The sequence below is a fragment of the Oncorhynchus clarkii genome, chromosome 19 (genome assembly GCF_045791955.1).
Source record: "Oncorhynchus clarkii lewisi isolate Uvic-CL-2024 chromosome 19, UVic_Ocla_1.0, whole genome shotgun sequence".
Taxonomy (NCBI): domain Eukaryota; kingdom Metazoa; phylum Chordata; class Actinopteri; order Salmoniformes; family Salmonidae; genus Oncorhynchus; species Oncorhynchus clarkii.
The window spans coordinates 61,879,755-61,902,472 of record NC_092165.1 but is presented as its reverse complement, the minus strand read 5'-3'; the positions used below and the strand labels follow the sequence as shown (position 1 = coordinate 61,902,472).

Below are 22,718 nucleotides of genomic sequence, written 5' to 3'. Positions count from 1 at the left end.
CGGCAGTGATTTCAGGTAGGACTTTTATCTGGACGGAACACAACCTTGGATTGGTACGCTTCCGTATTTAAAAAAAACATCATAATTACACATTTATAAAAAATCGGTTAGAGATTATACTGATTTTTATTCTACGCTACAAAGTGAAGAACACAATGCTGTTTACTTAAGGTCTATTTGTAAATAAATTCGTGAGACCGATCCGACCGGTAACAAGTTCAGTTGTCAGTCACCGGGTAAGTAACGTTAACGACAGAAAAAAAAACATTGCATTTCCTGCTATCAAAATGAGTTGATTGATATTGTATATTCTGTTATTCACTTAGCTTGTCTTCATATGACTATTAACCAGAACCTGGATGTCCTGTTACAGACTGTTGATGTGGTCATATAGCTAATGGCTTAGTCCAATATTTCACTAAAGGAGCCAAACGTTACTCCTTAGTCCAATGTTACATGTTTTGTATAAAGGGCGAATTGACTCTGTAAACCAAAACAGGCAAGTACTCATCTACATGTGTTGAAACAAATCCCTATACTTTAATATCACATCAAAATAATTTCTCAAAGCGCTGTAAAATGGAGATATGGCCGTGTGGGAATCCTAACCCTATAAACGGTGTGTATCAATTTAATTTAATTCTTGCCGATATGAAATATGCTTCCAAAACAGTACCGCAAGAAATCAGTGTTTTAATGTTCAGACTGAGCGTCGCGGCACAACAAAGCATACCTTTTTACAGAAGATGCTTTCGTCATCGTCATTGACTTTTGTGTAATGGAACTGAGTGAGATGATCAAGGGATACCTATGGCAATGAACATGATAATGCCCTGGCTGTGACATTGTACTTGCTCCTCTTGACAGTCCATCCTTAACGACCACTTTTGTCTCCCCCCCAACAGTAAGGCAAGAACCCAGGATTACTTTTTATGGCAGTGTCAAGAGCTACACATTTCACCCCAGCAGTGAGGTTTTTTGGATCCTGCTACAAACAGAGACTCTTGACCCCACACCTGTCTGTGGGATGGAGGGCTATCTCTGGAGGAGAGTACAGACGGCCAGGCCAGACACAGGACAACACCCCCATATGGAAGAAGTTTGACTTCAATAAAGGTGTGGAGGGGATACGAAAGCATTTCACTCTGCTGAAGAATGAGTTTCTGGGCCGCTGGACAGGGCCAGAGGGAAAGCCACTGATTGAACATATCCTGGAACAGACCAGGGTGATCTGGGAGTTCAGAGGGCCAGAGAGCCTGGAGCAGTGGACAGTGTCTTCAGACCAAGAGATCGGCGGGAGGAGTGAGGCCTATCTGAAGCTAGGCAGGAACAACGCTACATGTCTGATGTATGGGACCCTCTGTTCTGCTCCCCCCAGGGACGGAGAGACACGATATAGTGGATACTGCACTCTACGTTCCAAACCGCCCATGGTTAGTACTGATGTTGTCTTAACTTAGCCCGGGTGCCAGTCTGTTTCTGCCCTCTTGCCAATGAGTTGGCATGATTATACAAACACCGGTACTCAGGCTAGTCTTTCCTCCCCAGTAAGATTAAACGGCTGCCAAACATTGAGCACGTCCTTCCATCAGTTCCATGACTCATCCTTGGGAAGCATGGCCATGCGCGATGTTAACCCCCCCCAAAAAAACATGTGTTCTCTAGGGTTCGTTTGACAGTAAGAATCATCACGATTGGTCCAGCTTCAACACCCTGCACCTGCGTATCCGTGGGGACGGGCGACCATGGATGATTAACGTCGGTGCGGAGACCTACTTCTCACACCAGAAGGACGACATGTACAGTTACTTCCTGTACACACGGGGAGGACCTTACTGGCAAGATGTCAAGGTACAGCTTAGCCATGGACACTTTCAGTTGCCAATGCCATGTAATAGAGACGTTATGATTTCATAGTCTACATATTAGAGGCACGTTTCGTTTTTTATTACAGCCCATTTCCATCTGAACGTTGCGTTCTACTGAACGCGTTCCCAGTCTCCCTTGCTTGGTTTTGGCTTTTCGTTTAAGGAAATTCAGTTTGCGTCTCACACAGCACATAGGAAATGAGCGAGGCTATCGCCGTGTGATCTTAGTTGTGACTACTATAGGACACGACCGAGGCTATCGCCGTGTGATCTTAGTTGCGACTACTATGGGACATGACCGAGGCTATCGCCGTGTGATCTTAGTTGTGACTACTATAGGACACGACCGAGGCTATCGCCGTGTGATCGTAGTTGTGACTACTATAGGACATGACCGAGGCTATCGCTGTGTGATCTTAGTTGTGACTACTATGGGACACGACCGAGGCTATCGCCGTGTGATCGTAGTTGTGACTACTATAGGACATGACCGAGGCTATCGCTGTGTGATCTTAGTTGTGACTACTATAGGACACGACCGAGGCTATCGCTGTGTGATCGTAGTTGTGACTACTATAGGACATGACCGAGGCTATCGCTGTGTGATCTTAGTTGTGACTACTATAGGACATGACCGAGGCTATCGCCGTGTGATCTTAGTTGTGACTACTATGGGACCTGACCGAGGCTATCGCCGTGTGATCTTATTTGTGACTACTATAGGACATGACCGAGGCTATCGCCGTGTGATCGTAGTTGTGACTACTATAGGACATGACCGAGGCTATCGCCGTGTGATCGTAGTTGTGACTACTATAGGACACGACCGAGGCTATCGCTGTGTGATCTTAGTTGTGACTACTATGGGACCCGGCCGAGGCTATCGCCGTGTGATCGTAGTTGTGACTACTATAGGACACGACCGAGGCTATCGCTGTGTGATCGTAGTTGTGACTACTATAGGACATGACCGAGGCTATCGCCGTGTGATCTTAGTTAGTCCAGAAGTATTTGGGTGCTAACATTTGATTGCATCTTTACAGATTCCATTCTCAAAATTCTTCCTCTCTAGTCGCGGGAGGGTACAAGATGATCAGCATCCTCTCTGGTTGGACAAAGTAAGAAAAATTATACTCTAAGTACTACATAGTACTCAGACAAGGGTAAAATGACAATTCACTTGCTAGGTTTTTGCAACTCTTAATGTCCGTTTTGTGCTCCTAGGTTAACACCATAGGAATAACGTTGGGTGATAAGGCAGACGGTCCATTTCAACTGGAGATTGATTTCGTTGCCGTGTGTAACGACCGTGCACACACAGAGGAGTTTGCATATGAGGTATACAAGAGGAACCCTGAAGTCTGAAGACAACAAGCATCACCTACCAAGTCCCCCCCCAAAAAGTCTGCTTCAGGAAATGCCAAATTTACTACATGTATTTACAATTCTGGAAAAAGTACAACAACTTATACGCACTGTAAAACATGTGAATTACAGATGACCAAAATATTTAACATGTTAATGTGAACAATAAAGTACATAACATTGTAATAGTGAAGTTGTTTGAGGAACTACAGAGGAAAATTGAACAATCATAACAGTACAGAGGACAGATGCAGTAAAAACAGGGTCTAATCTTTACAGAAGAGTGGGGGGGGATGACAGAATAATTAGGTCATGACGAGGCCTCGTCTGGCTCCAAGCATGTTCACTTTCTTCTGCTTCCTGTCTTCAGTCTGTTTTGTCCTCCTTTCCTCCCTTGAATAAAAATAAATATGGAAATCAATACAGCCAATCGGAAAGAGAACAAGTTTCAGGACAGACACTCAATTAGTTCCCTTGGAATTTTTTTTTTTTTTTTTCATTGAGTAATTAATGAACGATTGACAAAAGCTGGGAATTCAATTACTCAAATTCCCCCTCCACTTTTACCTTTTTTGTTCCCGACACTCACCTCGTCTGAACCGGGTGCTGTTTGTAGTTCTTCTGGTGTGAAAGAACAATCTGAGACTGGTCAGCGGTGTTCTCCTTGGTCTCTCCATAAGGCTTCAGCTTCCCTACAGACACGATAAGCCGGGGCGTTATCGACCAGACACGATAAACTGGGGCGTTATCGACTAGACACGATAAGCCGGGGCGTTATCGACCAGACACGATAAGCCGGGGGGCGTTATCGACCAGACACGATAAGCCGGGGGGCGTTATCGACCAGACACGATAAGCCGGGGGGCGTTATCGACCAGACACGATAAGCCGGGGGGCGTTATCGACCAGACACGATAAGCCGGGGGGCGTTATCGACCAGACACGATAAGCCGGGGGGCGTTATCGACCAGACACGATAAGCCGGGGGGCGTTATCGACCAGACACGATAAGCCGGGGGGCGTTATCGACCAGACACGATAAGCCGGGGGGCGTTATCGACCAGACACGATAAGCCGGGGGGCGTTATCGACCAGACACGATAAGCCGGGGGGCGTTATCGACCAGACACGATAAGCCGGGGGGCGTTATCGACCAGACACGATAAGCCGGGGGGCGTTATCGACCAGACACGATAAGCCGGGGGGCGTTATCGACCAGACACGATAAGCCGGGGGGCGTTATCGACCAGACACGATAAGCCGGGGGGCGTTATCGACCAGACACGATAAGCCGGGGGGCGTTATCGACCAGACACGATAAGCCGGGGGGCGTTATCGACCAGACACGATAAGCCGGGGGGCGTTATCGACCAGACACGATAAGCCGGGGGGCGTTATCGACCAGACACGATAAGCCGGGGCGTTATCGACCAGACACGATAAGCCGGGGCGTTATCGACCAGACACGATAAGCCGGGGGGCGTTATCGACCAGACACGATAAGCCGGGGCGTTATCGACTAGACACGATAAGCCGGGGGGCGTTATCGACCAGACACGATAAGCCGGGGGGCGTTATTGACTTACCCTTGTGAGGCTTGTAGGTGAGAGGCTTAGAGAGACTGGCCTTCAGATCAAAGTTGGCCTTGTTGGTTCCAGGAGTGTTAGAAAGAACACTGGTGTTTGCATTAAACACAAATGCTGTTCCTTATTAAAAAAAAGGAAAAATACCAAAGAAAACAGGAAGGAATCAATTCAGTTGTAATGCATAGAAAATGCAAAGTAAAGACTACATAGAAATTAAATTTAATGTGATCTTGATCTAGAGAGGACGTTACCTGGCGTCTTGGTGCTAGAGGGAACAGAGGGCTTGTTGACTTCACGTTTCCCGCCAACTCTAGTCTCTTTCCCAGGAGTGACGAGTTCCACGCGGGTTGACGGGCGCGCTGGTGTCTTGACCATGGGCCTCTTGTGCTCATTATCCTGAGTAGCCTGAGAGAACCTTTACACAAACCAACAGTTGGACTTAATCTATAACATTTCATTCTAGAAAACGGTCACCTTGAACAAAAGCTAGTTAGTTAACCTCTATTTAGCAGCAACTCGTCACACAGGGCATGGTGTGAAGTTCATCACAAGAGGTTTAACCAAGAAGTTTCAGTAGCACTGTAAAGTACTTGGTACTAACTAAATCAGACCAATGTTTTAAAAAAAGACTCACCGGACATTGATCCTGCAAGTGGACAGGACTGTGGGTCTGAATGGAACAACAGTGTCCTTCTGAGGGGAGTTGGTGCCAGAGACCCGGGTCTGTCTGCGTTTGTCTGTAGCTGGCTTACTGGCTGAGAGTCTACTTTTATCAGTGGCAGATTTGATGGCTGAGACCCGGGTCTGTCTGCGTTTGTCTGTGGCTGGCTTACTGGCTGAGAGTCTACTTTTATCAGTGGCAGATTTGATGGCTGAGACCTGGGTCTGTCTGCGTTTGTCTGCAGCTGGCTTACTGGCTGAGAGTCTACTTTTATCAGTGGCAGATTTGATGGCTGAGACCCGGGTCTGTCTGCGTTTGTCTGTGGCTGGCTTACTGGATGAGAGTCTACTTTTATCAGTGGCAGATTTGATGCCTGAGAATCGGGTCTGTCTGCGTTGGTCTGTGGCAGGTCTCTGGGATGCTGGGCTGAACAGGGAGGCACAGCTCGACATCTGGAAAACACATCAAGGACTGATCACGCCAAGCAACAATTGAATAGGAACCAATTAAGAAGCTAAAAAAAGATTCAACATGTACTGCTTACCCCTGGGGTTTTTCCTTCAGTCGGGTTAGAAAGAGTCCTATCGGAGAGAACCTAAAGAATTTAAAAAGACAACATATAATTAACCATTTGATACATTTATGAATTAGCTATGCTATTTTGTAATTAATAGTTCCTTGGGCTTATTTGCCATTGAACATCAAACCCCCACCTTGACCACAACACAAACACCACCTCTATTATATACACTGCTCAAAAAAATGAAAGGGAACACTTAAAACAACACAATGTAACTCCAAGTCAAATCACACTTCTGTGAAATCAAACTGTCCACTTAGGAAGCAACACTGATTGACAATAAATTTCACATGCTGTTGTGCAAATGGAATAGACAACAGGTGGAAATTATAGGCAATTAGCAAGACAACCCCCCAATAAAGGAGTGGTTCTGCAGGTGGTGACCACAGACCACTTCTCAGTTCCTATGCTTCCTGGCTGATGTTTTGGTCACTTTTGAATGCCGGCGGTGCTTTCACTCTAGTGGTAGCATGAGACGGAGTCTACAACCCACACAAGTGACTCAGGTAGTTCAGCTCATCCAGGATCGCACATTAATGCAAGCTGTGGCAAGAAGGTTTGCTGTGTCTGTCAGCGTAGTGTCCAGAGCATGGAGGCGCTACCAGGAGACAGGCCAGTACATCAGGAGACGTGGAGGAGGCCGTAGGAGGGCAACAACCCAGCAGCAGGACCGCTACGTCCGTCTTTGTTCAAGGAGGAGCCGGAGGAGCACTGCCAGAGTCCTGCAAAATGACCTCCAGCAGGCCACAAATGTGCATGTGCCTGCTCAAACGGTCAGAAACAGACTCCATGAGGGTGGTATGAGGGCCCGACGTCCACAGGTGGGGGTTGTGCTTACAGCCCAACACCGTGCAGGATGTTTGGCATTTGCCAGAGAACACCAAGATTGGCAAATTCGCCACTGGCGCCCTGTGCTCTTCACAGATGAAAGCAGGTTCACACTGAGCACGTGACGGTCTGGAGACGCCGTGGAGAACGTTCTGCTGCCTGCAACATCCTCCAGCATGACCGGTTTGGCGGTGGGTCAGTCATGGTGTGGGGTGGCATTTCTTTGGGGGGCCGCACATGTGCTCGCCAGAGGTAGCCTGACTGCCATTAAGTACTGAGATGAGATCCTCAGACCCCTTGTGAGACCATATGCTGGTGCAGTTGGCCCTGAGTTCCTCCTAATGCAAGACAATGCTAGACTTCATGTGGCTAGAGTGTGTCAGCAGTTCCTGCAAGAGGAAGGCATTGATGCTATGGACTGGCCCGCCCGTTCCCCAGACCTGAATCCAATTGAGCACATCTGGGACACCATGTCTCGCTCCGTCCACCAACGCCACATTGCACCACAGACTGTCCAGGAGTTGGCGGATGCTTTAGTCCAGGTCTGGGAGGAGATCCCTCAGGAGACCATCCGCCACCTCATCAGGAGCATGCCCAGGCGTTGTAGGGAGGTCATACAGGCACGTGGAGGCCACACACACTACTGAGCCTCATTTTGACTTGTTTTAAGGACATTACATCAAAGTTGGATCAGCCTGTAGTGTGGTTTTCCACTTTAATTTTGAGTGTGACCCCAAATCCAGACCTCCATGGGTTGATAAATTTGATTTCCATTGATCATTTTTGTGTGATTTTGTTGTCAGCACATTCAACTATGTAAAGAAAAAAGTATTTAATAAGAATATTTCATTCATTCAGATCTAGGATGTGTTATTTTAGTGTTCCCTTTACTTTTTTTGAGCAGTGTAGTTCAACTCTGACCCTGCGAGGTCCAGAGACCGCTGGTTTTCTGTTCTACCTGATAATTAAAATTGCACCCACCTGGTGTCCCAGGTCTAAATTAGTCCCTGATTAAAAACACAGTGGAACTGGCTTTGAGGTCCAGAGTTGAGGGATATAGTTCAATACCTTCAGTTCCTTCACGGAACTTCTGAACAAATCAACTTGCTTGGTCTTCCTTTCCACGTACGAATCGATTGACTCCATCCTCTTGAAATGTGCCTCGTGGAGCTTTCTGAAGTCTACAATAGAAAGGGTGTAAATAATATATATATTTTTTTTTTCTTTCTCTCCCCCAGGTCAGAATTTTCACTACTTATCTTGAGGCTTAATGTATTCCCGGACAGACATCGTTTCAAGCAAGGACCTAAAAAAAATGTTTTTAGATCCTGTAGCTACAGAACATATGATTCAGATGACTAACTTGGTGTCGTAGGCTTCAGCGTCGACTTAGTCCTCTTCAGGAGCCCCTCGTGGCGAGGGATCTTTCCCACTGGCTTCACCACCTCCTGTCCCTCTCCTATGCAAAGCAATATGAGAATGTGATCAATAATATTTTTTTTTATTTTTACATTTTAGTAAATTTAGCAGATGTTCTTATCCAGAGCGACTTACAGGAGCAATTAGGGTAAGTGCCTGGCTCAAGGACAGAAAGATTTTTTTACCGACTCTGGTCTTCGAACCACCAACCTCTTGGTTACTTGCCCAATGCTCTTAACTGCTAGGCTACCTGCCACCCTAATGATGTTACTGAAACAAGAGTTGATGCTCTACATAAAACACTTCCACCAGACTAACCTTTCTCAAAAGTCACTGCCGGGGCTATATCTTTGTGGCCAGGTTCAGGCTGTGTCTGAACATTGGTTTTCTGTGACTCCTCCACTGGTGCTGCCACCCCAGAATCCTTAGCGGCAGACGTTTTCCTTCTCTTAACACTCCCTTGGCCGATTCTGGGTTCAACCAGCTTCTCAAAGATCTAGATCAAAAACACCATAGTTCAGTTTCTCAAACAGAGCTAACACATATCCTTTCTTAACATAAGACACATGGAGACCACTGTCGGGGCACATACACACACCTCTTCCTCATCTTCATGCTCCTTCCTCTTCTTCGGTCGCCCTCTACCGCGACGTTTGGTAACAAACTCCTGAGCTTGATGTTTTAGGAAAGGCTCATCGTCAACCTGTGACGAATTGTTGACTTCCTGGGTTGAGTTGACGTCATCCTGTGCAGCGATGCCAGTCTCATCTCCCTGCTAAATACACAACGAGAGGTTTGCTACTGGCTGTAAATCTACACGGCAAACATAGCTAGTTGTAAAACACACGGAAAGAAAGTTAAGGAGATAATCGGTGTACCTTGCAGATCGCGTAAAGTGTAATAAGTTGCGTTTTTAAATGCCAAGTGTACAAATTACAGTGAAACGCCTTTCTTGCAAAGATGTTCTTATCCCAACAATGCAGTAATCAATATCAATTTACACTTGTATTTAACTAGGCAAGCCGGTGAATAACTAATTCTTGTTGACAGACAGCCTACCCCGGCCAAACCCAGAAGACACGGGGCCAATTGTGCTCTGTCCTATGGTACTCCCAATCACGGCCGGATGTGATAGAGCCTGGATTCAAACAAGGGACAGTAGCGACACCTTTTGCACTGAGATGCAGAACCTTAGATCGCTGCGCCACTCGGGAGCCCTATGCAGTAATCAATGTAGTAGTATAAAGTATATGCAGTCACTTTACCTCTACCTACATGTAAATGTTAACCTCGACTAATCTGTGCCCCCCACACATCGACTCTGTACCTGTACCCCTTGTATATAGCCTTGTTACTGTTGTTTTATTGTTGCTCTTAAAATTAGTCATTTTTCTATTTTCTGGTTTACTTTTACAAGTTTATTTAGTAAATACCTTTACACATCTGCATTGTTGGTTAAAAGGCTTGTAAGTGTGTTGTATTAGGCACATGTGACCAATTAAAATTGTGATTTTAAGAAAAATAGAAGAAAAACGAGAGAGAAAATAAAAAAAATATAATTTGAACAGAAGTTGGAGGGAGCTTCAAGCCAGAATTTAACGTACCTCCACTGCAACATCTCCCTGCTGCTGGAAATGCTCCTTGAGCACCTTCAGAAGCTTATCAGCCTTAAATAAAACACAAAGTTAGCTAGGTTATACACTGCAAAACAACGTGATGGATAATATAGTAAGTTAACTAGCTGTTAGTTGGGTGGCGTTAGCTAGCTAACGCGTTAGCTAACCCAATACAGTTACTGTTTACGATTTATTGTACCTTCAGTTTTGAGGTTTTGAGCCCAATCTCCTTCGCAAGACTGCGTAATTCGGCATACTTCATGGAATCCAATTCCATTTTTTTTTCTTGTTTTACCTAAAAAACAAACAAATTAGTTTGTCGCTTGAACACGTTGTATCTAACCCGCTCCGACTCACAGACAATTTATTTTGTCGCGCCTGACGGTTAAAATGCTCAGGTTCAAAAAACTGGAGTATAAGACATTTGATTGGCTGGCAGATGTACACGGAAGTACCTCGCAACCAATCAAAAGTAATTTCTATTAGCACCTTGGTTCTCCACTAGATGGCAGTAAAAACACGGAATAAAACAACCGAATAAGACACTTATTAAAATAGATGTTTTGGGTCAGAAGTTGAAATAACGTGACATTTTATATAAAATAATAGAAACATGTATGATTTCGAGTCATTTCAATACTGCGATACAAATGACCAAAGCCTGGAGAATGAGTCAGTGAACCAAGCCATTGTCGGGCATCCAGCAACTTTCCATTGAGGACGATGGAACAGTGTGGGCTGATTCCCGAGCGATATGGGAAGAGGCAACATGTCAACTCACTCAATTTGTCTTAGTAAATTGCTCCATTACAACTAGCTAGTTAGGTGTTTAATGTTTTGCCAAAAATAAATCCAATTGAATATTACTAGTGTGTTTACGTTGTCAGGTTTATAACGAGGGGGAACACGGTCCGAGAGGTGTTTGAACCAGCAACGCTGCCCCTATGAGTAACTCGTACTAACGTAGAGCGGAGACCCCTCGAACAGGGTTGGCCAACTGGCTTCTTCTTTGGTGGTTTATCGGTTGGCATTGGTTATTGTTTGGCATCCAACGTTATGGTGCATTACCACCACCTACTGTACTGGAGTGTGGGCCAGAGACAGGGAGAAACTAAATCCTACCTGCCAGCCCTATTGCTCTTAAAAAAGATAACTAAATATTTGAGAGGATATCTAATATGACGTTTTACTCAATATACTATTTAAACTAATTTCCCGAATCCCCTTCTCCTTCATACTAGATCTCAGCCTCTCTATTTCCCTCTGATACTGCCCACATTGTATCAATACATGCTCCACGGTCTCTGTTTCCTGGTAATACTCACTTTTTCCTGTTGGGAGCTTTCCTATCACATATAAGGTCTTATTCAACAGACTGTGTCACACCCTTAATCTTGTAAAAATAGCCTCCTCTCTTCTGTCCCTCCCTACCGTCCTCCCCTCCCCGACTTTCCTCTGTACTTGAAGTAAATGCTTGCCCTTAGTATCTCTAGTCAACTGCTCCTGTCATCTCTACACCATCACTGTCCATATCAGGCTTTTTGCCTCTGTCTTGCTCATTGAAACTACAACATCAACATCCCCACTACTAAGTGGTTGGTTAGTCAGTACATCAACATCCCCACTACTAAGTGCTTGTTTAGCCCATACATTAGCCCATACATTAGCTGCCTCATTCCCCTCCAACCCCACATATGCTGGGACCCAAGTCAATGTTATCTGTTTACCCATCTGTCTAATCCTGCCATGGGGTTGTAGCACCTCATAAAGCAGGTCTTGTCTGCTAATTGACCTAAAGGACAGCAGACTCATCAACACTGCACATGAATCAGAGAAAATAACTCCTCTGTGTGGCTTGACTTCCTCCACCCACTGCCAGGCCAACAGTACGGCCATCAGCTCTGCCTTATATACAGCCAGACGATCTGTAATACATTTCCTGATTTCCACCCCACATTCCTGCACCACAAATGTTGACCCAGAACTTCCTGTCCTTGGATCTCCTTGAACCATCTGTGTATATGGCCACAAAATCCTGATACACAATATCCAGATGTCTCTTAAACAAATTAGATGGATCAAACACCCTCCCTATCTTTCCCTAGTCTCTCCAATCAGATGGATCAACACCCTCCCTATCTTACCCTAGTCTCTCCAATCAGATGGATCAACACCCTCCCTATCTTACCCTAGTCTCTCCAACATTTCTAGATCAACACCCTCCCTATCTTTCCCTAGTCTCTCCAATCAGATGGATCAACACCCTCCCTATCTTTCTGTAGTCTCTCCAACACTTCTAGATCAACTACAGGAGGCGGGAGGAGCCATGGAGGATTTACAGGAACAGCTACTGTTGGACTAAACTCCCTTCCATGCAGTCCCATCTCCTTCACCTGTGTATTACCCCACCCACCCAAAGCTTGTGTTCTGTCTTCGCTCATGTTCCCAGCATGCCTGTAAAATCCCTTTCGCAGGATGAGACACCCCATGTCCCTGTAGGTGGACACCATAATGAATTGCCAGCTGTTGTCTCCTAATCTGCAATTGCATACCCCCCCCCCCCCCCCCCCCCATCTCCACCTGTAGTTCAGCCAATGGGGAGGTCCGAAACACCCCACTACATATTCTGAGTCCTTGCCCCTGTATGACTTTCCAATGATGTCCGGGATGCTGAACCATACGCTATGCTGCCACAGTCTATTACAGATCAGATCAGTGCAACATACATGGTCTTCAATGAGGAACGCCCAGCCCCCCACTCCTTCCCCATCAGACCGGATCAGTGCAACATACATGGTCCTCAATGAGGAACGCCCAGTCCCCCCACTCCTTCCCTGTCAGACCAGATCAATGCAACATACATGGTCCTCAATGAGGAACACCGAGCCCCCCCACTCCTTCCCTGTCAGACAGACAGCGCATCACATTTAGCACCTTCTTACACTTTTCCACCACTCTCTCAATGTGTTCTGCCCAGGTCAGTCTAGGGTCAAAGTATACCCCAAAGAACCTGAAGGACCCCACCCTCTCCAAGTTTCTCCCATATAACCTCAAGCATACCTCATCTCCCACCTTCCACCTGGTAAAGAACACTGTCTGAGCTTTCTCTACAGAGAACCTGAATCCCCACATTAATGCCCACTGCTCTACCTCATCAATCACTTCCTGTACCTTCCTGACTATGTATGGCACATTTCTTCCCCTCTTCCATAAGGCCCCATCATCTGTAAATAACGACTTCCCAATATCCGTCCGTACATGAGAGTAAACATCATTGATCACGATTGAGAACAACAGAGGACTAATCACGCTCCCCTGTGGTGTACCGTTATCCACCAGGTAGCTGCCTGGTAGAGACTTCCCCACCCTCACCTGGATAGACCTTCCAAACAGGAAGTCCTTTATCCAGTGGTGCGTTCTTCCTCCTACCAACATAATATCTACCTTGATTAACAACCTCTCCTTCCACATCATATCATACACCTTCTCCACATCAAAAAATACAGACTGTCCTTGTTCACCTGAGCCTTCCTGATCTCTCCTTCCAATCAGAGCACTGTGTCCATAGATCGCCTTCCTGATCTCTCCTTCCAATCAGAGCACTGTGTCCATAGTTCGCCTTCCTGACCTCTCCTTCCAATCAGAGCACTGGGTCCATAGTTCCCCTCCTGTTCCTGATCTCTCCTTCCAATCAGAGCACTGTGTCCATAGTTCTTAATCTTACATACATGTGATGTTAAAGCTATTGGCCGACAGCTTGTTGGCCTCATTGGGTCCTTCCCTGGCTTCCGGATTGGTACCACTACTGCCTCCTTCCAGCTGCCTGGTAGTTTCCCCTCCTCACACACTCTGTTGTACAACACCAATAACTTATCCAGTGCCTCATCGCTAAGATGGGCCAACATAATATAGAACACCTCATCTTTCCCAGGTGAAGTTAACCCAGCCGTACCTATTGCCCTTTTCACCTCAGCCATGACGCATTCAACACATCATTTACATCCCCTGTCCTATCCAGCACTCCAGGAAGCTCCTCTCTCGCTCTCTCTCTCCCCCTCTGCCCATCCTCTTGACAAATTTGCAGAGCTATTCACTTGGACAAACACTTTGGCCATCATCTCTGCCTTCTCCTCATCTGTTACTGCCACATCCTTCCCACTCCCTTCTGACCCCACTCATCCTCTTAAGCATCCCCCACACTTCTCCCACAGGTGTCGCCCTTCCAATGGTGTCACAGAACTGACACCAACATGACCTCTTTGCCTGACAGATAGCTCTCCTCACCAGGGCCTGCTGATACTGAATCAGACTGAGGGATAGTTCTCCTCACCAGGGCCTGCTGATACTGAATCAGACTGAGGGATAGTTCTCCTCACCAGGGCCTGCTGATACTGAATCAGACTGAGGGATAGTTCTCCTCACCAGGGCCTGCTGATACTGAATCAGACTGAGGGATAGTTCTCCTCACCAGGGCCTGCTGATACTGAATCAGACTGAGGGATAGTTTTCCTCACCAGGGCCTGCTGATACTGAATCAGACTGAGGGATAGTTCTCCTCACCAGGGCCTGCTGATACTGAATCAGACTGAGGGATAGTTCTCCTCACCAGGGCCTGTTGATACTGAATCAGACTGAGGGATAGTTCTCCTCACCAGGGCCTGTTGATGCTGAATCAGACTGCGGGATAGTTCTCCTCACCAGGGCCTGCTGATACTGAATCAGACTGAGGGATAGTTCTCCTCACCAGGGCCTGTTTATACTGAATCAGACTGAGGGATAGGTTTCCTCACCAGGGCCTGCTGATACTGAATCAGACTGAGGGATAGTTCTCCTCACCAGGGCCTGCTGATACGGAATCAGACTGATGGAGGTACCGTTATCCACCAGGTAGCTGGTGGACGTTTCTCTTCCAGTCGCTATCCTTGAGAGGCGCTAGACGTCACCTTGGAAAACCCTGCTATCCTTGAGAGGCGCATTATCTTAATGTGATGAAGAGTTCAGACCTTGTATCTTAATGTGATGAAGAGTTCAGAACTTTTATCTTAATGTGATGAAGAGCTCAGACCTTTTATCTTAATGTGATGAAGAGTTCAGACCTTGTATCTTAATGTGATGAAGAGTTCAGACCTTGTATCTTAATGTGATGAAGAGTTCAGACCTTGTATCTTAATGTGATGAAGAGTTCAGACCTTGTATCTTAATGTGATGAAGAGTTCAGACCTTGTATCTTAATGTGATGAAGAGTTCAGAACTTTTATCTTAATGTGATGAAGAGCTCAGACCTTCTATCTTAATGTGATGAAGAGTTCAGACCTTGTATCTTAATGTGATGAAGAGTTCAGAACTTTTATCTTAATGTGATGAAGAGCTCAGACCTTTTATCTTAATGTGATGAAGAGTTCAGACCTTGGTAGAGAATTGGACTCAGGAATGAAGATATGGGAGAAGGTGTGAGTTGTAATGCCACACAAACCAGTCCAGTCATTCGTGCTATTGGCACCATGCTGCTTTTTATTGCTAAATTTCTGATGCAGATTTCTTCAGTTAATTCCACAACCGAGACGGGAGACTCCGTTGCTCCAGCATGCCCCAGGGCCTCTCGCTGGAGTGCATAGTCACACCACAACGCACAGTCAACTCATTCTGTTTGTTTACTAGTAATACTTGGATCAACAGCCTGAAATCCAGTCTTTAGGCCCATCATGCCACTCCTTGTCATTAGAATGATAGTAGAATGATAGTAGAATGATAGCGCAAACAGCCTGGATTTCAGGCTGTTGATCAACATCGTACATTCTTTTTATCAAAACAATGTGCTCAGGGTGATGTCAACAACCGTCCCCTGTTATTCAAGACCTGTAAAACGTATTACAACCGTATATCACAGCGCCACAATATCAACCTTTCAGTATCACAGATCTAATGATCAACGCAAATGGACCAAGTTGATTATTGCCCGCGATACAAATCATTGATTACTTTTAAGTCATGCATAATATTTTCTCCTCGCATTTAATATAGTTTTAAATGATCGATACATTCTATATTGACCTTTTCCTAAGCATTGCCACATTATGTAGCATTACAATTTTTTTTTATATATATTTTTTTTAAACACAGTATTCAAGACAGGATGATGGTAGTGAATTAGTTCATACATGTCAAGAAAGGTTTACAGCATAATTATTATTATTATAATTTTTTTTGTTCAGTCGTTTCTCCTTGAGGCAGCTCTATTAATAGGAAGGATGCATAATAATTCACATGTATACATGCATACATAGTTCGATTGATATGGACAACGGTGCAACATTTGAACAGAATGGAAACTGTGAAAAGAGGCATCAACACAGGCCTCCTAAATCAGTGGGTTCTTAGTTCTTACAGAATGATACTGTACGAGTCCGAGGCTACTTCCCAAAATGACACCCTATTCCCTACATAGTGCACTACTTTGTACTAGAGCCCTATGGTCCCCCCCCCCCCCCCCCCCGGTCAAAAAGTAGTGCACTAGTACCATAGGGAACGTAGCTTGAATATTGAATTTCCCCAGAAGACCGTTTTGCCAATTCAAATGTGAGTCGTTCGGTTTCAACATGTGGTACTTCGCGCCCTGTTGGGCGTTTCTTACGAGGAACATACGTCCTCCTAAACCACAGTATACACCATAGTCTTCCCTCTAAACAAAAAAAACATTACATTATATAGCTATTAATATGCTAAACATTCCTTTAAAAAAACAGAGATTACAATAGATCAAATAAACTGGAAAATCGTGCAGAATTGTTTTATTTTCTTCTGAAATGTCTAGATGTCTTGCTTTTTAACTAAATATATTCTAATTTTCTAGATCGTTATTTTATTGATCAATTACGATAGGCTGTTTCCACAGGACGCACAACTCTAATATGTTGTCTAATTATTGGCAAAAGAGCCGATCTGATTGGTCAAAAAGACCAATTAGTGGCAAAAGAGCCGATCTGATTGGCCAAAAAGACCAATTACTGGCAAAAGAGCCGATCTGATTGGCCAAAAAGACCAATTAGTGGCAAAAGAGCCGATCTGATTGGCCAAAAAGACCAATTAGTGGCAAAAGAGCCGATCTGATTGGCCAAAAAGACCAATTAGTGTCAAAAGAGCCGATCTGATTGGTCAAAAAGACCAATTAGTGGAAAAAAAGATCAGAATTGGGCTGCCTGTGTAAACACACTGGATGTCAATATGTCTGATTCTGAAGGTGTTCATTCCATAAAATACAGTTTAGATAGTAATAGATAACTGTATATCTGTGGTGAAATTCACTCTGAATAGAATTTAACAATTGAATCAAATCTCCCAAACATGTTCTGTTTTTAGAAAACAATGTTTCCTTATTTTTTTTTTTTAAACTAGGCAAGTCAGTTGAGAAACAAATTCTTATTTTCAATGACGGCCTAGGAACAGTGGGTTAAACTGCCTTGTTCAGGGGAACAGTGGGTTAACTGCCTTGTTCAGGGGAACAGTGGGTTAACTGCCTTGTTCAGGGGAACAATGGGTTAACTGCCTTGTTCAGGGGAACAATGGGTTAACTGCCTTGTTCAGGGGAACAGTGGGTTAACTGCCTTGTTCAGGGGAACAGTGGGTTAACTGCCTTGTTCAGGGGAACAGTGGGTTAACTGCCTTGTTCAGGGGAACAGTGGGTTAACTGCCTTGTTCAGGGGAACAGTGGGTTAACTGCCTTGTTCAGGGGAACAGTGGGTTAAACTGCCTTGTTCAGGGGAACAGTGGGTTAACTGCCTTGTTCAGGGGAACAGTGGGTTAACTGCCTTGTTCAGGGGAACAGTGGGTTAACTGCCTTGTTCAGGGGAACAGTGGGTTAACTGCCTTGTTCAGGGGAACAGTGGGTTAACTGCCTTGTTCAGGGGAACAGTGGGTTAACTGCCTTGTTCAGGGGAACAATGGGTTAACTGCCTTGTTCAGGGGAACAGTGGGTTAACTGCCTGGTTCAGGGGAACAGTGGGGTTAACTGCCTTGTTCAGGGGAAGAGTGGGTTAACTGCCTTGTTCAGGGGAACAGTGGGTTAAACTGCCTTGTTCAGGGGAACAGTGGGTTAAACTGCCTTGTTCAGGGGAACAGTGGGTTAACTGCCTTGTTCAGGGGAACAGTGGGTTAAACTGCCTTGTTCAGGGGCAGAACGACAGATTTGTACCTTGTCAGCTCTGGGATTTTGGTTATTCAAAAAGCAAGCAACACCAGCAACTCTTCATGCATGGTTAGTTATAATATTGGCACCACAGTCCCTTTAAACAAGCTAATGCATATGAAGACTATAAATATTTCTTAATGGAAGACGTTGGTAATTTTGTTGTTTTCAAACAACGTGTCACTTGTTCATACAATATCACATATTCATATCCACATCATGACAGGTAATAAGATACCATATTGCACATATCCCGGAGGGAGTGAAGGTGGTGGACCACAAATGATGCAAAAAATAAAATAAAAAGTCCCTTAATGAAATAGAAAATGTTGCCTGGGGCTCAACACATAAACCTACTTAACTCTATGGGTACAACATATAAATCTACCTAACTCTATGGGTTCAACACATACACCTACCTAACTCTATGGGTTCAACACATAAACCTACCTAACTCTATGGGCTCAACACATAAACCTACTTAACTCTATGGGTTCAACACATAAACCTACCTAACTCTATGGGGACAACACACAAACCTACTTAACTCTATGGGGACAACACATAAACCTACTTAACTCTATGGGTTCAACACATAAACCTACCTAACTCTATGGGCTCAACACATAAACCTACCTAACTCTATGGGCTCAACACATAAACCTACCTAACTCTATGGGTTCAACACATAAACCTACACAACTCTATGGGGACAACACATAAACCTACTTAACTCTATGGGGACAACACATAAACCTACTTAACTCTATGGGTTCAACACATAAACCTACCTAACTCTATGGGCTCAACACATAAACCTACTTAACTCTATGGGTACAACATATAAATCTACCTAACTCTATGGGGACAACACATAAACCTACTTAACTCTATGGGCTCAACACATAAACCTACCTAACTCTATGGGCTCAACACATAAACCTACCTAACTCTATGGGGACAACATATATATCTACCTAACTCTATGGGGACAACACATAAACCTACTTAACTCTATGGGTTCAACACATAAACCTACCTAACTCTATGGGGACAACACATAAACCTACCTAACTCTATGGGCTCAACACATATATCTACCCAACTCTATGGGCTCAACACATAAATCTACCTAACTCTATGGGTACAACATATAAATCTACCTAACTCTATGGGCTCAACACATAAACCTACTTAACTCTATGGGTTCAACACATAAACCTACCTAACTCTATGGGGACAACACATAAACCTACCTAACTCTATGGGCTCAACACATATATCTACCTAACTCTATGGGCTCAACACATAAATCTACCTAACTCTATGGGTACAACATATAAATCTACCTAACTCTATGGGTTCAACACATAAATCTACCTAACTCTATGGGTTCGACACATAAATCTACCTAACTCTATGGGTTCAACACATAAATCTACCTAACTATATGGGTTCGACACATAAATCTACCTAACTCTATGGGTTCGACACATAAATCTACCTAACTCTATAGGTTCGACACATAAATCTACCTAACTCTATGGGTTCAACACATAAATCTACCTAACTCTATGGGCACAACACATAAATGTACCTAACTCTATGGGCACAACACATAAATGTACCTAACTCTATGGGTACAACACATAAATCTACCTAACTCTATGGGTTCAACACATAAATCTACCTAACTCTATGGGTACAACACATAAATCTACCTAACTCTATGGGGACAACACATAAACCTACTTAACTCTATGGGCACAACACATACATTTACCTAACAATATGGGCTCAACACATAAATCTGCCTAACTCTATGGGCACAACACAGAAATCTACTCTAAGGGCCTGTTTCCCAGATACAGATTAAGCCTAATTCTGGACTATTTCAATTTGTTTAAATAGGCAAGTCAGTTAAGAACAAATTCTTATTTACAATGACGGCCTACTGGGGAACAGTGGGATAACCGCCTTGTTCAGGGGGCAGAACGACAGATTTTTACCTTCTCAACTCTGGGATTCGATCCAGCAACCTTTAGGTTACTAGTCTAATGCTCTAACCACTAGGTTACCTGCAGTTAAAAAGCTTTTTCAATGGAACTTCTCCTTGACAAGGACTGTGTGTCTGGGGATCCGGTCCTATAACTAGGACTGTGTGTCTGGGGATCCGGTCCTATAACTAGGACTGTGTGTCTGGGGATCCGGTCCTATAACTAGGACTGTGTGTCTGGGGATCCGGTCCTATAACTAGGACTGTGTGTCTGGGGATCCGGCCCTATAACTAGGACTGTGTGTCTGGGGATCCGGTCCTATAACAAGGACTGTGTGTCTGGGGATCCGGCCCTATAACTAGGACTGTGTGTCTGGGGATCCGGTCCTATAACTAGGACTGTGTGTCTGGGGATCCGGTCCTATAACAAGGACTGTGTGTCTGGGGATCCGGCCCTATAACTAGGACTGTGTGTCTGGGGATCCGGCCCTATAACTAGGACTGTGTGTCTGGGGATCCGGCCCTATAACTAGGACTGTGTGTCTGGGGATCCGGCCCTATAACTAGGACTGTGTGTCTGGGTATCCGGTCCTGTAACTAGGACTGTGTGTCTGGGGATCCGGTCCTATAACTAGGACTGTGTGTCTGGGGATCCGGTCCTATAACTAGGACTGTGTGTCTGGGGATCCGGCCCTATAACTAGGACTGTGTGTCTGGGGATCCGGTCCTATAACTAGGACTGTGTGTCTGGGGATTCGGTCCTATAACTAGGACTGTGTGTCTGGGGATCCGGCCCTATAACTAGGACTGTGTGTCTGGGGATCCGGTCCTATAACTAGGACTGTGTGTCTGGGGATCCGGTCCTATAACTAGGACTGTGTGTCTGGGGATCCGGTCCTATAACAAGGACTGTGTGTCTGGGGATCCGGTCCTATAACTAGGACTGTGTGTCTGGGGATCCGGCCCTATAACTAGGACTGTGTGTCTGGGGATCCGATCCTATAACTAGGACTGTGTGTCTGGGGATTCGGTCCTATAACTAGGACTGTGTGTCTGGGGATCCGGTCCTATAACAAGGACTGTGTGTCTGGGGATCCGGTCCTATAACTAGGACTGTGTGTCTGGGGATCCGGCCCTATAACTAGGACTGTGTGTCTGGGGATCCGGTCCTATAACTAGGACTGTGTGTCTGGGGATCCGGCCCTATAACTAGGACTGTGTGTCTGGGAATCTGGTCCTATAACTAGGACTGTGTGTCTGGGGATCCGGTCCTATAACTAAAATAACATAATCTGGGACTCTGTGCCATTCATACAAACTCTGATAAGGTTATCGAATGAATCAATATGGTGAAAGAATGAATCATTCTTGGTGTATGTAAGAATGAATCAATATGGTGTAAGAATGAATTAATATGGTGTATGTAAGAATGAATCAATATGGTGTATGTAAGAATGAATCAATGTGGTGTACAAATGAATCAATATGGTGAAAGAATGAATCAATATGGTGTATGTAAGAATGAATCAATATGGTGTATGTAAGAATGAATCAATATGGTGTAAGAGTGAATGAATCAATATGGTGTAAGAATGAATCAATATGGTGTAAGAGTGAATGAATCAATATGGTGTAAGAATGAATCAATATGGTGTAAGAATGAATCAATATGGTGTACGAGTGAATCAATATGGTGTAAGAATGAATCAATATGGTGTAAGAATGAATTGCGTCTTTTCACTTTTGGTACAGTATGTTATGTTGGGCTATATGGTCCCTACTTCATCTAAGGGAAACGACGATATTCATTTGCCTCGAACTCTAGGACCTGGGTTAGTGTACTGTTGTTGTCTTCACACTGGTTAATATCATAGAGAAAAGCACCAACTGTCCTGGTGCAAAACATGGCAATGAGGCAAAGCAATAAAAACATCTTTCCACCACAGATCAACAATCATAAGAGGGAGGGACTACTAATCTAATCTCACAGAGCCAGACGAGAGGCTCCGAATCTGGTATGATAAGGTACAGGGCAGCCCAACCCTCTTCCTGGAGATCTACTGTCCTGTAGGTTTTCAGTCCAATCCTCTTCCTGGAGATCTACCGTCCTGTAGGTTTTCAGTCCAACCCTCTTCCTGGAGAGCTACCGTCCTGTAGGTTTTCAGTCCAACCCTCTTCCTGGAGATCTACCGTCCTGTAGGTTTTCAGTCCAACCCTCTTCCTGGAGATCTACTGTCCTGTAGGTTTTCAGTCCAACCCTCTTCCTGGAGATCTACTGTCCTGTAGGTTATCAGTCCAACCCTCTTCCTGGAGATCTACTGTCCTGTAGGTTATCAGTCCAACCCTCTTCCTGGAGATCTACTGTCCTGTAGGTTTTCAGCCCAACCCTCTTCCTGTAGATCTACTGTCCTGTAGGTTTTCACTCCAACCCTCTCCCTGGAGATCTACCGTCCTGTAGGTTTTCAGCCCAACCCTCTTCCTGTAGATCTACTGTCTTGTAGGTTTTCAGTCCAACCCTCTCCCTGGAGATCTACTGTCCTGTAGGTTTTCAGCCCAACCCTCTCCCTGGAGATCTACTGTCCTGTAGGTTTTCAGTCCAACCCTCTTCCTGGAGATC

At 44.9% G+C, this 22,718-nt stretch overlaps 2 protein-coding genes and 1 long non-coding RNA gene across 5 annotated transcripts; 1 reads left to right on the top strand and 2 right to left on the bottom strand.

Moving 5' to 3' along the window:
* The first annotated feature begins 4 nt into the window (after nt 1-4).
* LOC139375465 (NADH:ubiquinone oxidoreductase complex assembly factor 1) lies at nt 5-3,828 on the top strand. Its single transcript, XM_071117279.1, has 5 exons — nt 5-236; nt 906-1,433; nt 1,666-1,851; nt 2,912-2,986; nt 3,093-3,828. The coding sequence occupies exons 2-5, from the start codon at nt 933-935 to the stop codon at nt 3,231-3,233; spliced, it is 903 nt and encodes a 300-aa protein (XP_070973380.1). The 5' UTR covers nt 5-236; nt 906-932; the 3' UTR covers nt 3,234-3,828.
* LOC139375464 (nucleolar and spindle-associated protein 1-like) lies at nt 3,290-22,222 on the bottom strand. 3 transcript variants are annotated; one of them, XM_071117275.1, is made up of 13 exons: nt 22,206-22,222; nt 10,123-10,218; nt 9,912-9,974; nt 8,906-9,082; nt 8,626-8,803; nt 8,252-8,347; nt 7,957-8,069; nt 6,025-6,075; nt 5,454-5,932; nt 5,071-5,234; nt 4,820-4,939; nt 3,823-3,925; nt 3,290-3,626 (listed from the first exon to the last, which is right to left on the bottom strand). In XM_071117275.1, exons 2-13 carry the CDS (start codon nt 10,198-10,200, stop codon nt 3,539-3,541), a joined length of 1,710 nt encoding a protein of 569 aa, XP_070973376.1. In that variant the 5' UTR covers nt 10,201-10,218; nt 22,206-22,222; the 3' UTR covers nt 3,290-3,538. The 3 variants fall into 3 exon arrangements, with proteins under 3 accessions (XP_070973376.1, XP_070973379.1, XP_070973378.1); XM_071117278.1 differs by lacking the exon at nt 22,206-22,222 and having other exon boundaries at nt 5,454-5,698; nt 5,780-5,932; nt 10,123-10,294; XM_071117277.1 differs by lacking the exon at nt 22,206-22,222 and having other exon boundaries at nt 8,906-9,079; nt 10,123-10,267.
* On the bottom strand, nt 15,408-18,444 carry LOC139375463 (uncharacterized). Its single transcript, XR_011627799.1, has 2 exons — nt 18,078-18,444; nt 15,408-17,666 (listed from the first exon to the last, which is right to left on the bottom strand). It is a non-coding gene; the product is annotated as an uncharacterized lncRNA (long non-coding RNA).
* Nucleotides 22,223-22,718: the final 496 nt, after the last annotated feature.